At 36.8% G+C, this 16433-nt stretch overlaps 2 protein-coding genes across 2 annotated transcripts; one reads left to right on the top strand and one right to left on the bottom strand.

Moving 5' to 3' along the window:
• Nucleotides 1–858: 858 nt before the first annotated feature.
• Nucleotides 859–9354, top strand: LOC104091581 (uncharacterized). Its single transcript, XM_009596949.4, has 16 exons — nucleotides 859–1387; nucleotides 2349–2684; nucleotides 2773–2913; nucleotides 3238–3370; nucleotides 3499–3612; nucleotides 3696–3844; nucleotides 5270–5362; nucleotides 5492–5552; nucleotides 5699–6031; nucleotides 6251–6377; nucleotides 6459–6558; nucleotides 7366–7435; nucleotides 7536–7688; nucleotides 7775–7870; nucleotides 8366–8685; nucleotides 8828–9354. The coding sequence occupies exons 1-16, from the start codon at nucleotides 1271–1273 to the stop codon at nucleotides 9008–9010; spliced, it is 2526 nt and encodes an 841-aa protein (XP_009595244.1). The 5' UTR covers nucleotides 859–1270; the 3' UTR covers nucleotides 9011–9354.
• Nucleotides 9355–11042: 1688 nt separating this feature from the next.
• On the bottom strand, nucleotides 11043–12291 carry LOC104091582 (pathogenesis-related protein 5). The gene is made up of 2 exons (XM_009596950.4): nucleotides 12118–12291; nucleotides 11043–11910 (listed from the first exon to the last, which is right to left on the bottom strand). The coding sequence occupies exons 1-2, from the start codon at nucleotides 12170–12172 to the stop codon at nucleotides 11219–11221; spliced, it is 747 nt and encodes a 248-aa protein (XP_009595245.1). The 5' UTR covers nucleotides 12173–12291; the 3' UTR covers nucleotides 11043–11218.
• Nucleotides 12292–16433: the final 4142 nt, after the last annotated feature.

Below are 16433 nucleotides of genomic sequence, written 5' to 3'. Positions count from 1 at the left end.
GTATTCCTTTACGAGTCTTTACCTATATTTTGTTTTGTCATGTATATAAAATTGGACACCAAAATATATTTTTAATTATATTCCTCGAACTGCTGCAAATAATAACCAGCATGCTGTCATCGCAAAATTTAAAACCAATAAAACAAAAACCATAATAAAAAATTACCCAAATGTCATTCAATGAAACCTTAATTTACTCATTGCAACTGAAATTCTAAATTGACAAGTTTCAAGCCCAAAATTTAAGGTCTGTCTGGACAGAAAACAGACAATTATTTTGTTCTTTACAAATAATTACAGAAAGAAATTTATATTAATGAAACGGCGGAACAACCTGGTGCACTAAGCTCCCGATATGCGCAGAGTTCAGGAAAGGATCAGACCACAATGGTCAATTATACACAGTCTTACTCTACATTTTTATAAGAGTCTGTTTCCAAGACTCGAACACGTGATCTCCTAGTCACATGATAACAATTTTAACAGTTTACGCCATCATCTTTATATAAGTAAGATAAATATAAATTTATATTAATGAAACAAAACCAAATTAGTATTTTGGGTCTTCCTTATCATTTCAACAAAGTAAAGGTTATAATACAATATATTTTCAACTAATAATTAATCATACAATGGTTTGCGTAAGCCACTCATTTTATATAATGGAGGAAAAAGGCAATGGTATTTCAGTAATTCCAACAAAAAGCAAAACTCCTTTCATAAAACACCATGATATTTTATAACAAGTGTAACATTTTTTCAATTAAACAAAACCATAAAATATTAATCTAATCCAAACTCCACCCACCCTTACCTATTCTTATTCACTTTATATTATATTAAATTATACCATATACATTTCATATCATCCTCTTGAATATTTCTACTTTATTATTCATAGTGTCCAAACAAATACAAGAACTTTGCTTTACAAAAAATATACAGATTTTTGGTTCACTCTGTAAGAAGAAGCTAAAAAAGTAACCTTTGCCCAGAACCACAAAAACCCAGTTCAGAGAAAATTCAAGAACTGAGATTTTTCTATATTTTCCACATTTTTTAATTCTCATTGTTCTTAATTCTCAAAAGGGTGTCTTCAAGATTGGTAAAGTTTCAATTTTTTCACCTCAGTGGGTGGTAAAGTTTCAATCTTTACATCATTTTTGTATAATGTGGAGGAGTCTGATCGGAGAAACGCCGTCCACGGCGGCGATTTGATGGGTCCGAGGTTGTTGTTAGCAGAGTTGTGTTTTGTTAAACGTAGCGTTTCATGGAGTTGAAGATTTGGTGTAGTAGTAGTAGTAGTAGTAGTAGTAGTAGTACTTTAAGTGTTCATTCAAAATCCAGCTCTTCAGCTAAGCTTCGATTTGCTATATTTTTCCCTCAGGTAAGCTTTTTTTAAATTTTAAAATAAGGGGATTTAGGGTTTATTATTTCATTTTTTTGGTTAATTGTGTTTTTATTTTTGGGAGAATATACTGGTATCTTAATACTAGAAATGTTGAGTTTTGGGAAGCTGTTGGGATAGTTGGAAAATTATCTGAAGTTATAAAGAGGAAAATTTTAAGGTGTTTTCTTACTTGTAAAAGATTTTGGAGACTTTGGGATTTTTTTTTTGGATCTACTGAAGTTATGTTGCTCTTTTACCCTCAAGAACTTGTTGCATTTTATGGTAATTTCCATTTATAAGATCTTCTTGTTCCTTATGAAGTTTCATTTTCTACTTCTTTTTTATTTTGGGTAATGGGTATTTTGATAAACTTTGTATATTTGATTAATTAGCTCAAATAAGGGTAAAAGTTTTCACCTTTGTGATTGAATTGGAGTTTAAAGATTGAGGCTTTCTGCTTGAGGGGTTAATATCTTTATTTTCCCTGATAGTCATGGACTTTATTCAGCTTGGGGTAGTTGTTAATTTTTTGTAAGTTTCTTAACCAGCTCTAGTAAGCTTTAGTGTTTGTAAGGTTCTTGGCCAGCTCTAGTAAGCTTGTGGATTTGGTTTGAACTGCTTATGGATTTCAACCATTGATGTAGATTTTGGAGATTAGCTGTTAATCTTTGGAAGAGACATTTAAAAAAAATGCTTTCCTGTGGATTTGGTTTGAACTGCTTATGGATTTCAACCATTGATGTAGATTTTGGAGATTAGCTGTTAATCTTTGGAAGAGACATTTAAAAAAAATGCTTTTTTAAGTTTTGAGCATCTATTTCTTAAATCTTAATTTGCTCGAGGCATAGTTTTTCCCTGCTCCATTGGTTAAGGTGTTACGGTGATAACATTTAGGAAATGAAAAGCTAAATTTTGATTGATGTTGTTTCTGAAATTTTCTGTATCTTGCCTCTCTTAGGTTCTATTGCTACTAGTGTGTTTAGAGACCAGTTTAGCAACTTTGCCGGACCATGAATTGTTGAGACAAGAAGATAAGAGTACCATATCCCATTCTTGCATCCATGATCAGATAATTGAACAAAGAAAAAGACCTGGTTTGCAAGTGTATTCCATCACCCCGCAGGTGTATGAGGAGTCTGTGGTTTCAAATCTGCCTCACCGTAGAGGAAGGGCATTGCTTGAAATTCCCAAAGAACAAAATGATGTCATGCAACCCATTAGAATCTTTTTGAATTATGATGCTGTTGGTCATTCATGTGAGAGAGACTGTCAAAAAGTCGGGGACATTGTGAAGGCAAGTACTTATCATCGGTTGGAAAATGCTTATGAGAAATTTGATATATGTCTTTACTGATTTATCAATTTTCTTTCTGCTTAATTAGCTTGGGGAGCCACCAGGTGCTTCTTTTTCTGGTACATCTTCTTGTAATCCACATGGGGATCCTCCAGTTTATGGTGATTGCTGGTATAACTGCACTTCAGATGATATAGCTGGGGAGGACAAAAGGCATCGGCTTCGCAAGGTTTATCCTCTTTTTCTTAAATTGTCGCAGATGAGCATGTCTTTGGATTTTTCTGCTGCAAATTGATCTAGTATTTGCATGATGAAAATACCTGGCAAGATTAATGAATCTTTTAAAAAAAAGTTACTGATAAAAATGAACATGCGTGATAAGACTATCTATGTCATGCAATGCCATTTCTAATGCCAGTAATTAGTAGCAAGGCCTTGTTTTGTATAATATGTATTCCACAAAGTCTCTGAATATACAGTCACAGAGTTGACAAGTAGTCTTTTATCTTTGATAAAAGACAATATTTTAATATTTTTACTGTATCCAATACAGGCGCTTGAGCAGACAGCAGACTGGTTTAGAAGAGCATTAGCTGTTGAACCAGTCAGGGGAAACCTGCGGTTAAGTGGATATTCTGCTTGTGGACAAGATGGAGGTGTACAACTCCCAAGGAAATACGTTGAAGGTAATTTTATTCGGATTATCAGCTGTTTGGCATTCCTGATATTCTGTTGCGATCTTTTCATTTCTATTTGGTTCATTATTGTCGTGTTTGGGAAGAAATTGTCATATTTTTTTCCATGTATACTTCAGAGGGTGTTGCAAATGCGGATTTGGTTCTTTTGGTGACTACAAGGCCAACAACAGGCAACACTCTTGCGTGGGCTGTAGCATGTGAGCGTGATCAATGGGGTCGTGCTGTTGCTGGTGAGTGTTTTGTGAGCAAAAACATGTTATTGCATAAATTCTTTTATGGTCACAGCTGCTAATCTGACATTTTCCGTTTTCAGGGCATGTCAATGTTGCTCCTCGCCATTTAACTGCTGAAGCAGAAACTTTACTTCAAGCTACTTTGATACATGAGGTGATGCATGTTCTTGGATTTGATCCTCATGCCTTTTCTCATTTCCGTGATGAGAGGAAACGTAGACGTAATCAGGTAATTATCAATTTTTGCATGTGATATAACCTAGCAGAGGAGCACCAGTAGAAACTCATGTTAGTAAGAGTTCATAGCCTGCAATATATCTCCCTTTCCCTGCAGTGGTGATCTCTTGAAAAAGATCATCAACAAAAAGTTATGTGTATTCTTGCTTCCAAGTAGAGGATATACACAAATTCTGATATTCTTGTGTTAGCATTGCTGCAGAAACTAAAAATATGGTGATAGACTAAAATTTTCCTTCCCTTTTTGAGGAACTAAAAAATAGGTCGGCCAAAAATGTGATACATCTACCTAAACATGGAACAAATGTACCTACTTTTATTTATAAGAACAATAAAAGACTAAGCATGGTGTGCACTTTCTTAGGTTTCGTAGTAGAAAAAGACATTTGTTTTTATTATTATTTATCCATTTCGTAAACAACTTTTAGTACATCTTATTTTGGAATTATGTCAAATATTTATGACATAGATGAAAGATTATTGTCCACTAGTCTGGTTTCTATGAGATTTTGGAAAGCCCTAACGTAATTTGCTCTTTTCTGTGGTCGATTGTGTTCAAACTGTTGAAAGCGTTTGCAAGTTGATTCTTCTGTTAACTTTTTTGAGAAAAAGCTTATGATTAGTCAATTGTTTTTTATTTTATTTCAATATCTTGATAAGCACATGGTTAGTCAATTGAATTGATCAGCTTCCGTTTTTCTTTTATGATTATTTCAAGAGTGCGATTTATTAGTCAATTGAAAGAAGTCGGGATGTAGGAAAAAAGAGACTAGAAGATGGGGTGAAAGAGGTGCGAAGGGGAAATTTTTCCAAAATGTTGAAGTATAGTCGTTCAGCTTATTATTACTGTGTTCTATCTCTTCCCTTTTGATTGCAATTCGATGTTCGGCAACTACATTATACTCCAAATATAGGAGATTTTCTATTCAACTTATTTATTACTGGAAAGACTGTGTCAAACCTTATAAATAGTTTATTTGAACAATTGGAAGTTGCGGATGATGCTCAAAACTTGCCCAAACTGATTTAATTCCTCCTAGTCTACATTTTTTGGTGCTCTCTCCTCTTGTTTGCTGTAACTTGTCACTGTTATAGAGCATATAGGATTCCCAAAAGTGAAGCACCGCCTTTCTCTGTCAACTATGTGGACTATCCCAAATCTCCTTTTGGATCTAATATTTGCCTTCGAGGAATTCCCAACTTTTGTCTTCTACAGCATCTGTAAAGGATGTTGCCTCTTTCTCTAGTTCGTGTGCCCATTTCTGGATATATCAAAAATCCTTTCAACACATGTATTTTTTTCATTATCTTTATTTGCTAAAAAGGAACTCTGTATTGTGCTATTTTTAAGACAGTCAAGGGTCCTAAACCTGGTTATGCCGAAACATGTGCATTTACTTGTCATTTCCATCTGTAGGTTACTGAACATGCAATGGATGAAAAGCTTGGACGAATGGTAACTCGAGTGGTGCTTCCTCGAGTTATCATGCATGCTCGCTATCACTATGGGGTATATTCTATAGTATTTCATTTTCATAAGTTTTCCTTCTCTAATTCCTATAGCGTATTTTAGCTAGTTTTTAGCCACGTTAAATTTATGGGCAAAGGTATAATACCCTTAACCAGTTTATCCCTTCAGGCATTCTCCCAGAATTTCACTGGACTGGAACTAGAAGATGGAGGTGGACGTGGTACATCAGGTTGATAATTCTCTTTTCTCCCGGTCTTTGAATATGTCCCTCTGAGATACACGCACTTGCATTTTCATGGTTCCAGGATGTCAACTTTATAGTGTATTTTTGCTAAATAAATATGGATCCATTGTGTAATTAACAAATTGGTGCAGGTTCTCACTGGGAGAAAAGGCTATTGATGAATGAGATCATGACCGGGTCGGTGGATACAAGATCAGTGGTTTCAAAAATGACTCTTGCTTTACTTGAGGACAGTGGATGGTACCGCGCTAATTATAGCATGGCTGACCGTCTTGATTGGGGTCGCAACCAAGGATCTGAATTTGTTACCTCTCCCTGCAATCACTGGAACGGAGCCTATCATTGTAACACTACCCAGTTATCTGGATGTACATATAATAGGGAGGCAGAAGGTTATTGTCCACTTGTAAATTATAGTGGGGATCTTCCTCAATGGGCTCGTTATTTTCCACAGGCTAACAGAGGTGTGCCATTATTCTTATGATAATTTCAAAGTCATTGAAAACTGATTTTTGTCTTGGATACACAATCTTGTCTACTTTGAACTTTTCCAGAGAAATAAGTTTAACTAATAATATCGTTGGGTAAATTCCAATTACCATTTACAAACCATTATTACTGGTTTAATAAGGTTCTTGAACTAGCTTCTTTTTTTTGTAACTTATGTTGGATGGCTCTTGCAGGTGGTCAGTCATCGTTGGCCGATTATTGCACTTATTTTGTTGCTTACTCTGATGGATCATGCACAGACACCAATGGTGCTCGTGCACCTGACAGAATGTTAGGTGAAGTGAGGGGAAGTAGTTCAAGGTGAGACGTTCTTCTGTAGCTTTTGGAGATCTACATCTAATTGGATATTTAGCTCACTAGTTTTAGTTTGAAACAATACAGGTGCATGGCTTCGTCTTTAGTGCGTACTGGATTTGTACGTGGCTCTATGACCCAAGGCAATGGTTGTTATCAGCATAGGTGCTCAAACAATTCGTTAGAGGTATGACTTCGGAAATTACTTGTCTGTTGTATTCAGTTATTCATCTTTTATTTTCATTTAGTTGCTTGTGCAAGAGAATGTATATTAGCTCATGAGAAGATAGTAACTGGAGATCGTTCTCTTCCATTCCTTTCTATTCTCAATCTCCGAGTTTGCAGTTTGGAGATCTAAAGACGTGAAGTTATATATTTGTAATATGCCTATACCACAATATACTAAATAACTCTATTCCTATTTATCCATTTTTATTTGGAATAGACTTTAGTACCTACAAGAAACAACATTCTTCTGAAGCATAACTGTAACAACTTCGTGAATATTGCCCCTTCTAATATTAGAAGGCTATTTAACCATCCGTGAGAATGCATAGTTTGAATAATGCAGAGATAAAAAGAGAAATAGTGGATGTAGTTATCATATTATTTTATTAGAAAAAGATAAACAGCCGTTGGAAAATGTGGAAATAGCATTTATGTCCTTCAAAATCAAAATTAAAATAAGTAGTAGTATTACTGAAGTCAATCTGATTATGGGAATATTGTAAATTGTCACCAAGGAGCGGTCAATATTGTATGATGGACTAAATTGGGCAATGGGTCATTAAAAATGGTACAGAGGCGAGTGTCATGTTAATATCTGTAAAAGTTCACGTGCTAGTAGTGAAATTTCAGGATTCCTCTTTCTATGCTTTAGATCTATATTTATCCTAGTTCATTTCTTCCAGCTTAGGTTATATGAAAAAAAAGAAACAAATCTCGGGGCAGAGTAGCTCACGTTTATCTATTATATGGTGACATTTCTCCGCAGGTTGCTGTAGACGGCATTTGGAAAGTTTGTCCTAAAGCTGGTGGACCTATCCAGTTTCCTGCCTTTAATGGTAATAATAGTTGTGATACTTTTGGTTAATCACTAAAGTGTCTCTTTGTTTACTTATGCAATTTTAACCCTCCTTTTCCTTTATTTTTTCTCAATTGTAGGTGAGCTAATCTGCCCGGCATACCATGAACTCTGTGATGTGGATCCAGTTTCTTTGTCTAGTCATTGTCCCAATTCATGCAATTTCAATGGAGATTGCTTAGGTGGAAAATGTCAATGCTTTATTGGGTTTGGTGGTCAGGATTGTAGCAAACGTGAGCTGCCATACTTTTTCTGTGATTTTGTAAACTTTTGGAAAGTCGGTTTAATTGGTGTGATGACTTCTGCGTTCTATTTACAGGCTCCTGTCCTGGGAATTGTAGCGGACGTGGCAAATGTCTTGGGAGTGGTGTTTGTGAATGTCAAAATGGGTATACGGGCATCGACTGTTCCACAGGTAATGTAGTATTATTGAAGCCATATACTTTGTCAGTAGCATATGTTAGTTATGCTGTAAAAATAGTCAACTCAGTATGTCGAACCAGCTCATAATTCTTGGAATAGCAACAAACAACAACAAACCCAGTGTTATCCTACAAGTAGGGCATGGGAGGGTAGAGAGACTGTTTTCGGCATACCCTCGGCTCAGAAAAGATAAAAAGGAAGGAAATTCTTGGAATAGCAGTCACTCTTTTTTTTTTTTTAAGTAAAACAAATTATTTTTGAAATGGAGCTTGGAAGTAATCGAATTGAAGAAACCATTAGGTAGAGAAATATCTTGTAACTGTCAAATTTGACTACTCCTATAAGACAGCATTCTGCCTACATTTACTTTATGTTATACCTTATATTTATGCATGTCTCACTTTGTCCTTTAAATGATACATCACGCAAAGGATGCGTGAAGGTTGATTTGTTTACTTTAGATTAAATTTTCTATGGTGATATGCAGCTGTTTGTGACGAGCAGTGCAGCCTTCATGGTGGGGTCTGTGACAATGGAGTCTGTGAGTTCCGTTGTTCTGACTATGCTGGTTACACGTGCCAAAATAGCTCCACACTTCTTCCCAGTCTCTCTGTTTGCAAAGACGTGCTTCAAAATGATGTATCGGGACAACACTGTGCACCTAGCGAGTTAAGTATCTTGCAGCAGCTGGAAGAAGTAGTGGTGATGCCCAACTACAATCGATTGTTCCCAGCTGGTCCTCGAAAAATTTTGAACATTTTTAGGGGTAGAGATTGTGATGGAGCTGCTAAACGACTAGCCTGCTGGGTGAGTTTCTTTATCCGCTATGTCCTCAACACTTGATGCGAAAAGAATTCTATGCTTTTTCTTGTTATTGATCTCAAAGAAGTTTATCATGCATTTGTGCGTAGAGTTTATTCATTGTTCTTGTCAAACTGGTTAAAAACAGATCTCAATCCAAAAATGTGACAATGATGGTGACAACCGGCTACGAGTGTGTCATTCGGCTTGCCAATCATATAATGTGGCATGTGGAGCATCTCTCGATTGCTCGGACCAGACACTTTTTAGCAGTGAACACGAGGGTAAAGGTCTTTGCACAGGTTGGGGCGAATTGGACGCTTGGTTTTAGAGGGCACTATTCAGGCAAAAATTGGTTTTAGAAAATGAATTTGGTGTAAATTGTAGGGTAGTTAGTTTTTTTTTTCTTTTTCTTTTTAATTGGCTTGTAATGTGTTGTAAGCTTTTTTCTCGGGTAGGAAAATGTGTGCGCGAAGCGCTCATAGGTTAGTGTTTTTTTTTTGGTTTTTAGTTCCCAGCCCAAATATCATTTGGTAAAAGATTTGGGTGGGAAATTAATTTGAGATTTTGGCTTTCAAAAATGAAAGTCTCAGATGTAGAGAAATTGTACAAGGACAAGGATAATAGAAAAAAAAAGAGGAGGAAAAATGAATTGGCCCAAGGCCTTTGCATCAATTAATTGTGTATTCATATTGGCTTGTACCTTACCTAATCCTTACTGTTCCTAGATTTTATGCTTGCTCTTTGAACTGTGGAGCATTTTACATTCTTTTGATTTAACATTTTTTTTTAATAATCGTGGTGTCGAGATAGTATTATATTTTATCTCTTCTATTTAAGTTCGTAGCTAGGTTGATATGCTTGGCTGAGTCTAATACTCGATTTCTAGCCTCAAGTTTGAGTTGAATTTGCGCTGCTCTGCGTGAGCATATTGGCCAAGTACTAATTGGGTCAAGAATTTAAATTTTATATATTGACAGTATCGCTTTGGTTTTCTTATTACCTAATTGTTGTGTCGGTTTTTTACTACTTTGATGGTGTTATTGTTTACTTGCTATTGCTTCTTTTTATTTTTTTTTTGAGTTGATGGTCTATTGAAATAGTTACTCTATCTTTTCAAAGTAGGGGTAAGATTGCATACCGATCCTACTTGTGGAATTGCATTGAATTTCTTGTTATTGTTGTAAAAGTTGGAGCTTTTGTTATTTTATATTCTGTTTTCCAACTGTTGTACAAACTTCCCCGCTAACCCCTTTAAATAGCTTGTTCTCTCGTAAGCTTCATCTTAAACTTAATCCAGAGATTAAAAATCCCAAGCAACTAATAGGCTTGGTTATTATATTCGCTGGAGCTATCAGGTCACCAATGATGAAGCTCTACATTGGATTAAATATTTAATTATTTATTAATCCATGTTAACATTTTCAGAACAGTCGAGCGTTTGGATATTAAATTAATAGAAAATTTCAGTGTCCTCGAGTGATCGATACTATTTTTTTAAGTGTTACTTCAGTTGCAATCCCCTGGAAATGGACAAATCCCACTGACTTCTGTCTCTTTTTTTTTTTTTTTTTTTTTTTAAACCAAATTTATCATTTAATCAACCAATGATTTGACTCTTCTCCGTCCGCAAATAGACCATTTTGAACTCCAATGTATAGATATACCTAATTTTCACAAGATTCGCACCGACCAAGAAAAGAATCTTTTCACCTCAAAATTATGGAGTAATAAAATGGATTACTTTATTATTTTCACATAGTTTTAGATTAGGGAGCAAGGAAGAATCAGAGAGGTACACCTCCGGGGATGCCGTGGGACAGATAGAATTCTTCCTCCCGAGAGTTCGAGTCATGAAAATAAAAATCTTTTATATCGAAAGTTTATGTTTTAGTTCGCCAAATTTTCTCTTGCTTCCTTATTGCAGTCTTATCAAAGAAGCTACTTTCTTTCTGGCTTTTATATCCAGGTATAAAGGGATAATAAGTCTTAGAGAGTGTCAAAAAATAACACATGCCTATCACTTTTGGAAAGTTTGGAACCTCGTTTCATCCGACTCAAGGAGAAAAGAGAACAAGATGTGGGGTGAGGTGGGGTGGGGTGGGGGTTGCACTTGCCTCCTTGTTCCCTTACCTATGCTATGATGCTCATAAGCAGCTTATCTCGAATTGAATTTCCTTATTAGCGAGTCGAACTTGCTCTCTTGAGACGCCTTCCACTCATTCGTTAGAGTCGGACTCAATCACTCTTTTAATTTGAAGGATCATTCGTTATTCACTCTTTTGCTATTACCCGCGTAACAACCAAATAAATGATCAACCATATAATTTCATGAACTGCTTGGATAAATTGCGATAAAATAATAGGAAGTAAATGATAGTATTATTCTTGTTATTAAGGACCAAAACGTTACTAAATCAAAGACTAGTATCCTTATAACATTAAATTCTATCCATAATGCTTATAACACAATGGAGATACAAAAATTAGTTCTCCTACAATAATAATAATAAAAATAAATTGTTAATCATAAAAAAACTTATGAATTGGTCGGACAAAATGTGATCAAATAATCAGTACCAGAGCAAGTGCAGGTACTTGTAGCATCATCATATGCATAGCTATAAGCAGTAGGGCACGCATCCTTAAACATTTTCGAATACTGCGTCGGCGAGCAAGTCGCCGGCGTTGCATGATCGCCGGTGCAGCAATACTCCGACGTGTTAAATTGTGCGCACGCGCTCTTACATGCCACCACTGCGCCGGTATCTATCACCTGCAACTCCTTCGGACAATTCAAGTTTAAATCGTTGACGCAACCAGCGTATTGGCAGTCGCCGGAGCCGCCGGTAGGCCGTACACCGATACCGACATTGTATCCGTCGACAAGGCTAACATCGTAAAAGTCCTTCTGATCGTTGCCGTTAGCATTAGCAATGGTGAATTCAACTAGACTTACCGGCGGTTCGCCGCCACCGATGCACTTCAATGCGCCGCAGTCGCCGGTTTTACACTTACCGTTGCCGGAATCGTCGAAGCTGCAACCGGTTCTCGCCCAGAACCGGCCGGACCATCCACCAGGGGCGGAGAGTTGGATTGTTGCGCCTGGAGTTAATGCAAAACCGGCGTCGCCGGAAATAGAAACTCCGTTGCCGGAAAGAGTACCAGGCCAAACTGTGTAACCGCAATTATTTTGAAGCGTAAACTGCGTGGCTGAAACAGCAATTGCTTCTGCAAAAAAAGGTAAAAAGCTGTTACATGCTCTGTTTTGTTAAAATGTATGAACGTATAAAGCAATAAAAAAACAAAAAACAAAAGATACATTCACTTGACCCTGGTATTAACTACGACATCTCAATTTCAAATTAGTTAAAATACACTATATATATGAATCTCTAAGAATAAAATCTGGAAAAAAAAAAACAGATGAAAACATACTGAACATGAAGAGGGCAATTAGGAGCAAAAGAGGCTGTTTTTGCAAGGCGGCCATATTTGGAATTAATTAGCAGAGGAAACAAACAATTAAGGAGTATAATGGTAGTAATTGGGGGGAGAAAATCGGGGAAGTGGAGATTCAGCTACTAGATTTGTGGAAGTTAAATTTGGACTATCAAAGCGTTGGATTCTCTGTCTATTTATAACCCATTATTCCCATATCCCACCTCACCCGTCCCATCACGTAGTAAAAATAATTTGCATGAAAAAACCAGTGTCTATAAAAAAAAATACTACTTATTTTACCTTATTATTATGATATTATTAGTCATGCACAATTTTATTTATAAAACAAAAACGGTATACTATAATATGGAATTTTATACATATTAAATCTTTTTATACTTCAAATTAGACGGAGCCTTGTCATTCTCTTTAATTAGGTCGAAAGAGTGAGACTAATATGTTTATAGTATTCCCCCCCGCCCTGTGTATAGTATTTAATTACCATTGATGGAATTTATTGGGTATCTGCATATTTACCATGACCTGTGTTGTGTGCGAATTTGTAGGCGAAAACATTGATTTCTTTGCGTGCTATTTAAAATCCCATAGATTTTATTGCCATGCAAAGCTATCTTTGTGGTCAAGTTCCATTAACTACATGTACACGCAAAGATTTCGTTTAATGGCAATTAAAAACTTTTAGATTTTTCCAAAAATATATGACACTCCCTTTGCCTTTGGTTATTTTTCTCTATTTACTTCATTAATTCTCCGGTTATTAGTAGAAAACATCTCCAGCAAGCACGGATTCAAAACCTCCTATTCCCTCCGTTCCAAAAAGAATGACCAATTTCTAAATTTGAAAATAATTTAGCTTAAGCTTCTAATTTTACCTTTAATAAGAAACTTTTATAATCACATAAATACTCTCGACCCCTTTTTGACTTGTTTTGGACCACAAATTTCAAAAATCTTCATTATTTCTTAAACTCCGTGCTAGTCAAACAGGTTCACATAAATTGGAACGAGGGAGTATTAATTACCAGCTCCATCTTAAATTTTCTAAATAAAAAGCATGATGGAATTTGCAAATTCTACAATTTTTTTACTTTTAGAAAAAAACTTAAAATTCTAGCATGGAGTTGTGATGACCCAAAAGGTCATCTTATGTTTTAGAACTCGAATCTGCGCTCTTATGCCTTAAAAATCTCATTTTTACCCTCTTCGATTTGCATGCGCAGTCCGGACGTGTTTTCGAAAAACTTTTATGTTGAAAATTGATGAAAATAAAAATTTTTGCCTTAAAAGTTGATTTTAGTTGATTTCGACCAATATTTTTGATAAACGGGTCCAGATTCGTATTTTAACGGTTCCGGTGGGTCCGTATCGAATTATGGGACCTGGGCGTATGCCCGGAATCGAATTCGGAGGTCCTTAGCTCGAGTTATGAATTTTTGATGAAAATTTAAAAGCTTGTAAATTAATTATTTTTAAGAATTGGTTGATGTTTGGCTTTGTTGATACCGGGTCTGTATTTTGGTTTCGGAGCCCGGTATAGGTCCATTATAATATTCATGACTTATCTGTGAAATTCATGTGAGCGGCGTATATGTGAGGTGACGAGTACTTTTTTTTTTTTGCCTAAGGGCTAATATATAAATAAAATTCCAAAAATGGGTCCAATGCTTACAAGCTGTCCAAACCAAAAATCAAAATAGAAGTTGCATGAAGCTACTAGCTATTAAAAAAGATAGAAAAGCTAAAATCTAATGAACTAACTATTACAACATGATAAGTCCAATGCTTCCTTCTCCTATTAGTGTATGTGAATCCAATTATCATTGGCAAATACCAAGCAGCACCTATCAAGCTCTCACCAGGTGCCAGGGTATATTGTCCATAGTCTAAAATGAATTCCAAACATCTCTACCGCAGAGTTGAAGTCTGCATCGTCCTCCAAGTGCCGCTACTATATGATCTCCATATGCAGTGGATTGATTTTGTTCAAGTATTAATCATGTGCTCACTCATCAAGATTAATGTGTAGAAGAGGAGCCTGACTTTAGACAGGCTTTGCAAGGCAAAAGCCAGGCTTGAGCTGGCTTTAGGCAGGCTTTACAAGGCAAAGGCCAGGTATGCGCTGGCTTTAGGCAGGCTTTGTAAGGCAAAAGCCAGGCATGAGCTGGCTTTAGGCAGGCTTTGCAGGCCAAAGGCCAGGCGTGAGCTGGCTTTAGGCAGGCTTTGCAGGCCAAAGGCCAGGCGTGAGCTGGCTTTAGGCAGGCTTTACAAGGCAAAGGCCAGGCGTGAGCTGGCTTTAGCCAGGCTTTACAAGACAAAAGCCAGGCATGAGTTGGCAAGCCAGGCTTTACAAGGCAAAAGCCAGGCATGAGCTGGCTTTAGGCTGGCTTTACAAGGCAAAAGCCAGAAATGATCTGGCTTTAAGAAGACTTTGCAAGGCAAAGGCCAGCCTGTGCCTTTTTGTGATCTTGTAAGCATTGATCCTTCCCTACTAGAACCTTTAACGTAGACATCATTCAAAACATTACTAAACCATCCTCAGATTGAGCTTGAAAGCATGCTAATACCACTGAGAAATGATTCAACAATCTCCAAAAATACCATATGATGGGTTCAGCATCTTCCTTAGCATTTGGACATATCAGTTTGTTCAGAGTCCAATCTTGTGAAGCCATCAGTCTGGGGTTCTTCTCTTTGCTATCCTAATCCTAAGGTTAGGTGACGAGTACTTATTCGTCGCCAATTTACTTATTTTTCCTGTTTTCTCCCATTTTTCTTATATTGTCTCTTTCCTATACCTAATTGTTACGTGTTTAGACTAGTGTTGTTAAATTGATCGTTTTTATCATGATTACGAATTCTCTGGAGATAATTGAGTATTTATTTTAAAGTTGAGATTGATATTGTGGAACCAAATGTTAAAGTAAGGCTTGTACTTGTTATTCTATCTCCGTATTGTCATTTATGTATTGCATTATGGTAAGGAAGAGTGTTAATGCACAAAGGGTAATGCCGTGCCATATTGTGAGAGTAAAAGCACGAAGGGTGATGCCGTGCCATATTGTGAGCGTTAATGCACTAAGGGTGATGCTGTGCCATATTGTGAGTGTTAATGCATACAGGGTGATGCCGTTCCATATTGCGAGTTTAAAAGCACGAGGGGTGATGTTGTGCCATGATAATGCACGAAGGGTGATGTCGTGCCGTTTCTATTGATTTTTATTGTGAGATTGAGAGTAAAAACACGAATGGTGATGCCGTGCATTTTTCTTTCCTTTACTGTATTCGTTGTTTCTGTTGATTCATAGTATATTGGTTGTTCTAGTTATCATTCTGTTGTAGTTCCTTATCTCGTATTTCCTCCAGCATGTTTTCCCCCTCCCGATACTTCCTGTCTAGCTCTTCATTACTGTTATTTATATATACACTATTAAATTGTACAAGTTGATCTGTAGGTGCCTTGCCTTAGCCTCGTCACTACTTCGTCAAGGTTAGGCTCAACACTTACCAATACATGGGGTCGATTGTATAGATACTGCACTCTTCACTTTCTGTGCAATTTTGGTACCGGCTCGGGTTGATCGAGATTTTACTATTGGACCGCTATCCGGAAACTCAAGGTAAATCTGTCGGCGTCCACAAACCTTGAAGTCTCCGTCTATCTTTTCTGTTCTACTGTTTCTTTCATTCAGACAATTGTATTTCTTTCATACTATTACTTGTAGTAAATTCTAGAATGCTCGTGAATTGTGACTTCAGATCCGGGTGGTAGTAATTAATACAGTTTTTATATTATTCCGCACTTATTATATTTCATCTTAGCTAATTATTATTATTTATTAAATGGAAATAAGGATTTGGTTTAATGATTCTCTAACGTTGGCTTTCCTAGCAAGGAAAATGTTAGATGTCATCACGGTCTCGACGGTGGGAATTCCAGGTCGTGACAAGTTGGTATCAGAGCACTAGGTTGCCTAGGTCTCATGATTCACGAGCAAGCTTAGTAGAGTCTGGAGGATCGGTAAAGAGACGTCTGTGCTTATCTTTCAGAGGTTATGAAGTTTAGGAACAAATTTCACTTCTATTCTCCTCTGTCGTGCGATGTCGTTTTCTCAATACTGATTGAACTTTTCTACTCTTATTTTCTCGCAGATGGCGAGAACACGTCCCATTTATTCAGCCGAGCAGTAGCCAGAGCCTCCAGTGGCAGCTCCTACGTGGGGTAGAGGTCGAGGTAGGGGTAGGGCTCATCCTAGAGCCCGAGCAGCAGCCCCAGCAATGGAGCCTCAGAT

This window comes from Nicotiana tomentosiformis, chromosome 4 (assembly GCF_000390325.3).
Source record: "Nicotiana tomentosiformis chromosome 4, ASM39032v3, whole genome shotgun sequence".
In the NCBI taxonomy this organism is placed as follows: domain Eukaryota; kingdom Viridiplantae; phylum Streptophyta; class Magnoliopsida; order Solanales; family Solanaceae; genus Nicotiana; species Nicotiana tomentosiformis.
Note: the sequence above shows the minus strand (reverse complement) of the source record. Positions and strands in the feature narration are given on the sequence as shown.

Coding starts and splice junctions, on each gene's coding strand:
- LOC104091581 (XM_009596949.4), top strand. CDS start 1,271: ATGGAGTTGAAGATTTGGTGTAGTAGTAGTAGTAGTAGTAGTAGTAGT. Junction 6,378..6,458: donor GTGAGGGGAAGTAGTTCAAG/GTGAGACGTTCT, acceptor GAAACAATACAG/GTGCATGGCTTCGTCTTTAG. Junction 7,436..7,535: donor CCAGTTTCCTGCCTTTAATG/GTAATAATAGTT, acceptor TCTCAATTGTAG/GTGAGCTAATCTGCCCGGCA.
- LOC104091582 (XM_009596950.4), bottom strand. CDS start 12,172: ATGGCCGCCTTGCAAAAACAGCCTCTTTTGCTCCTAATTGCCCTCTTC. Junction 11,911..12,117: donor AATTGCCCTCTTCATGTTCA/GTATGTTTTCAT, acceptor CTTTTTTTGCAG/AAGCAATTGCTGTTTCAGCC.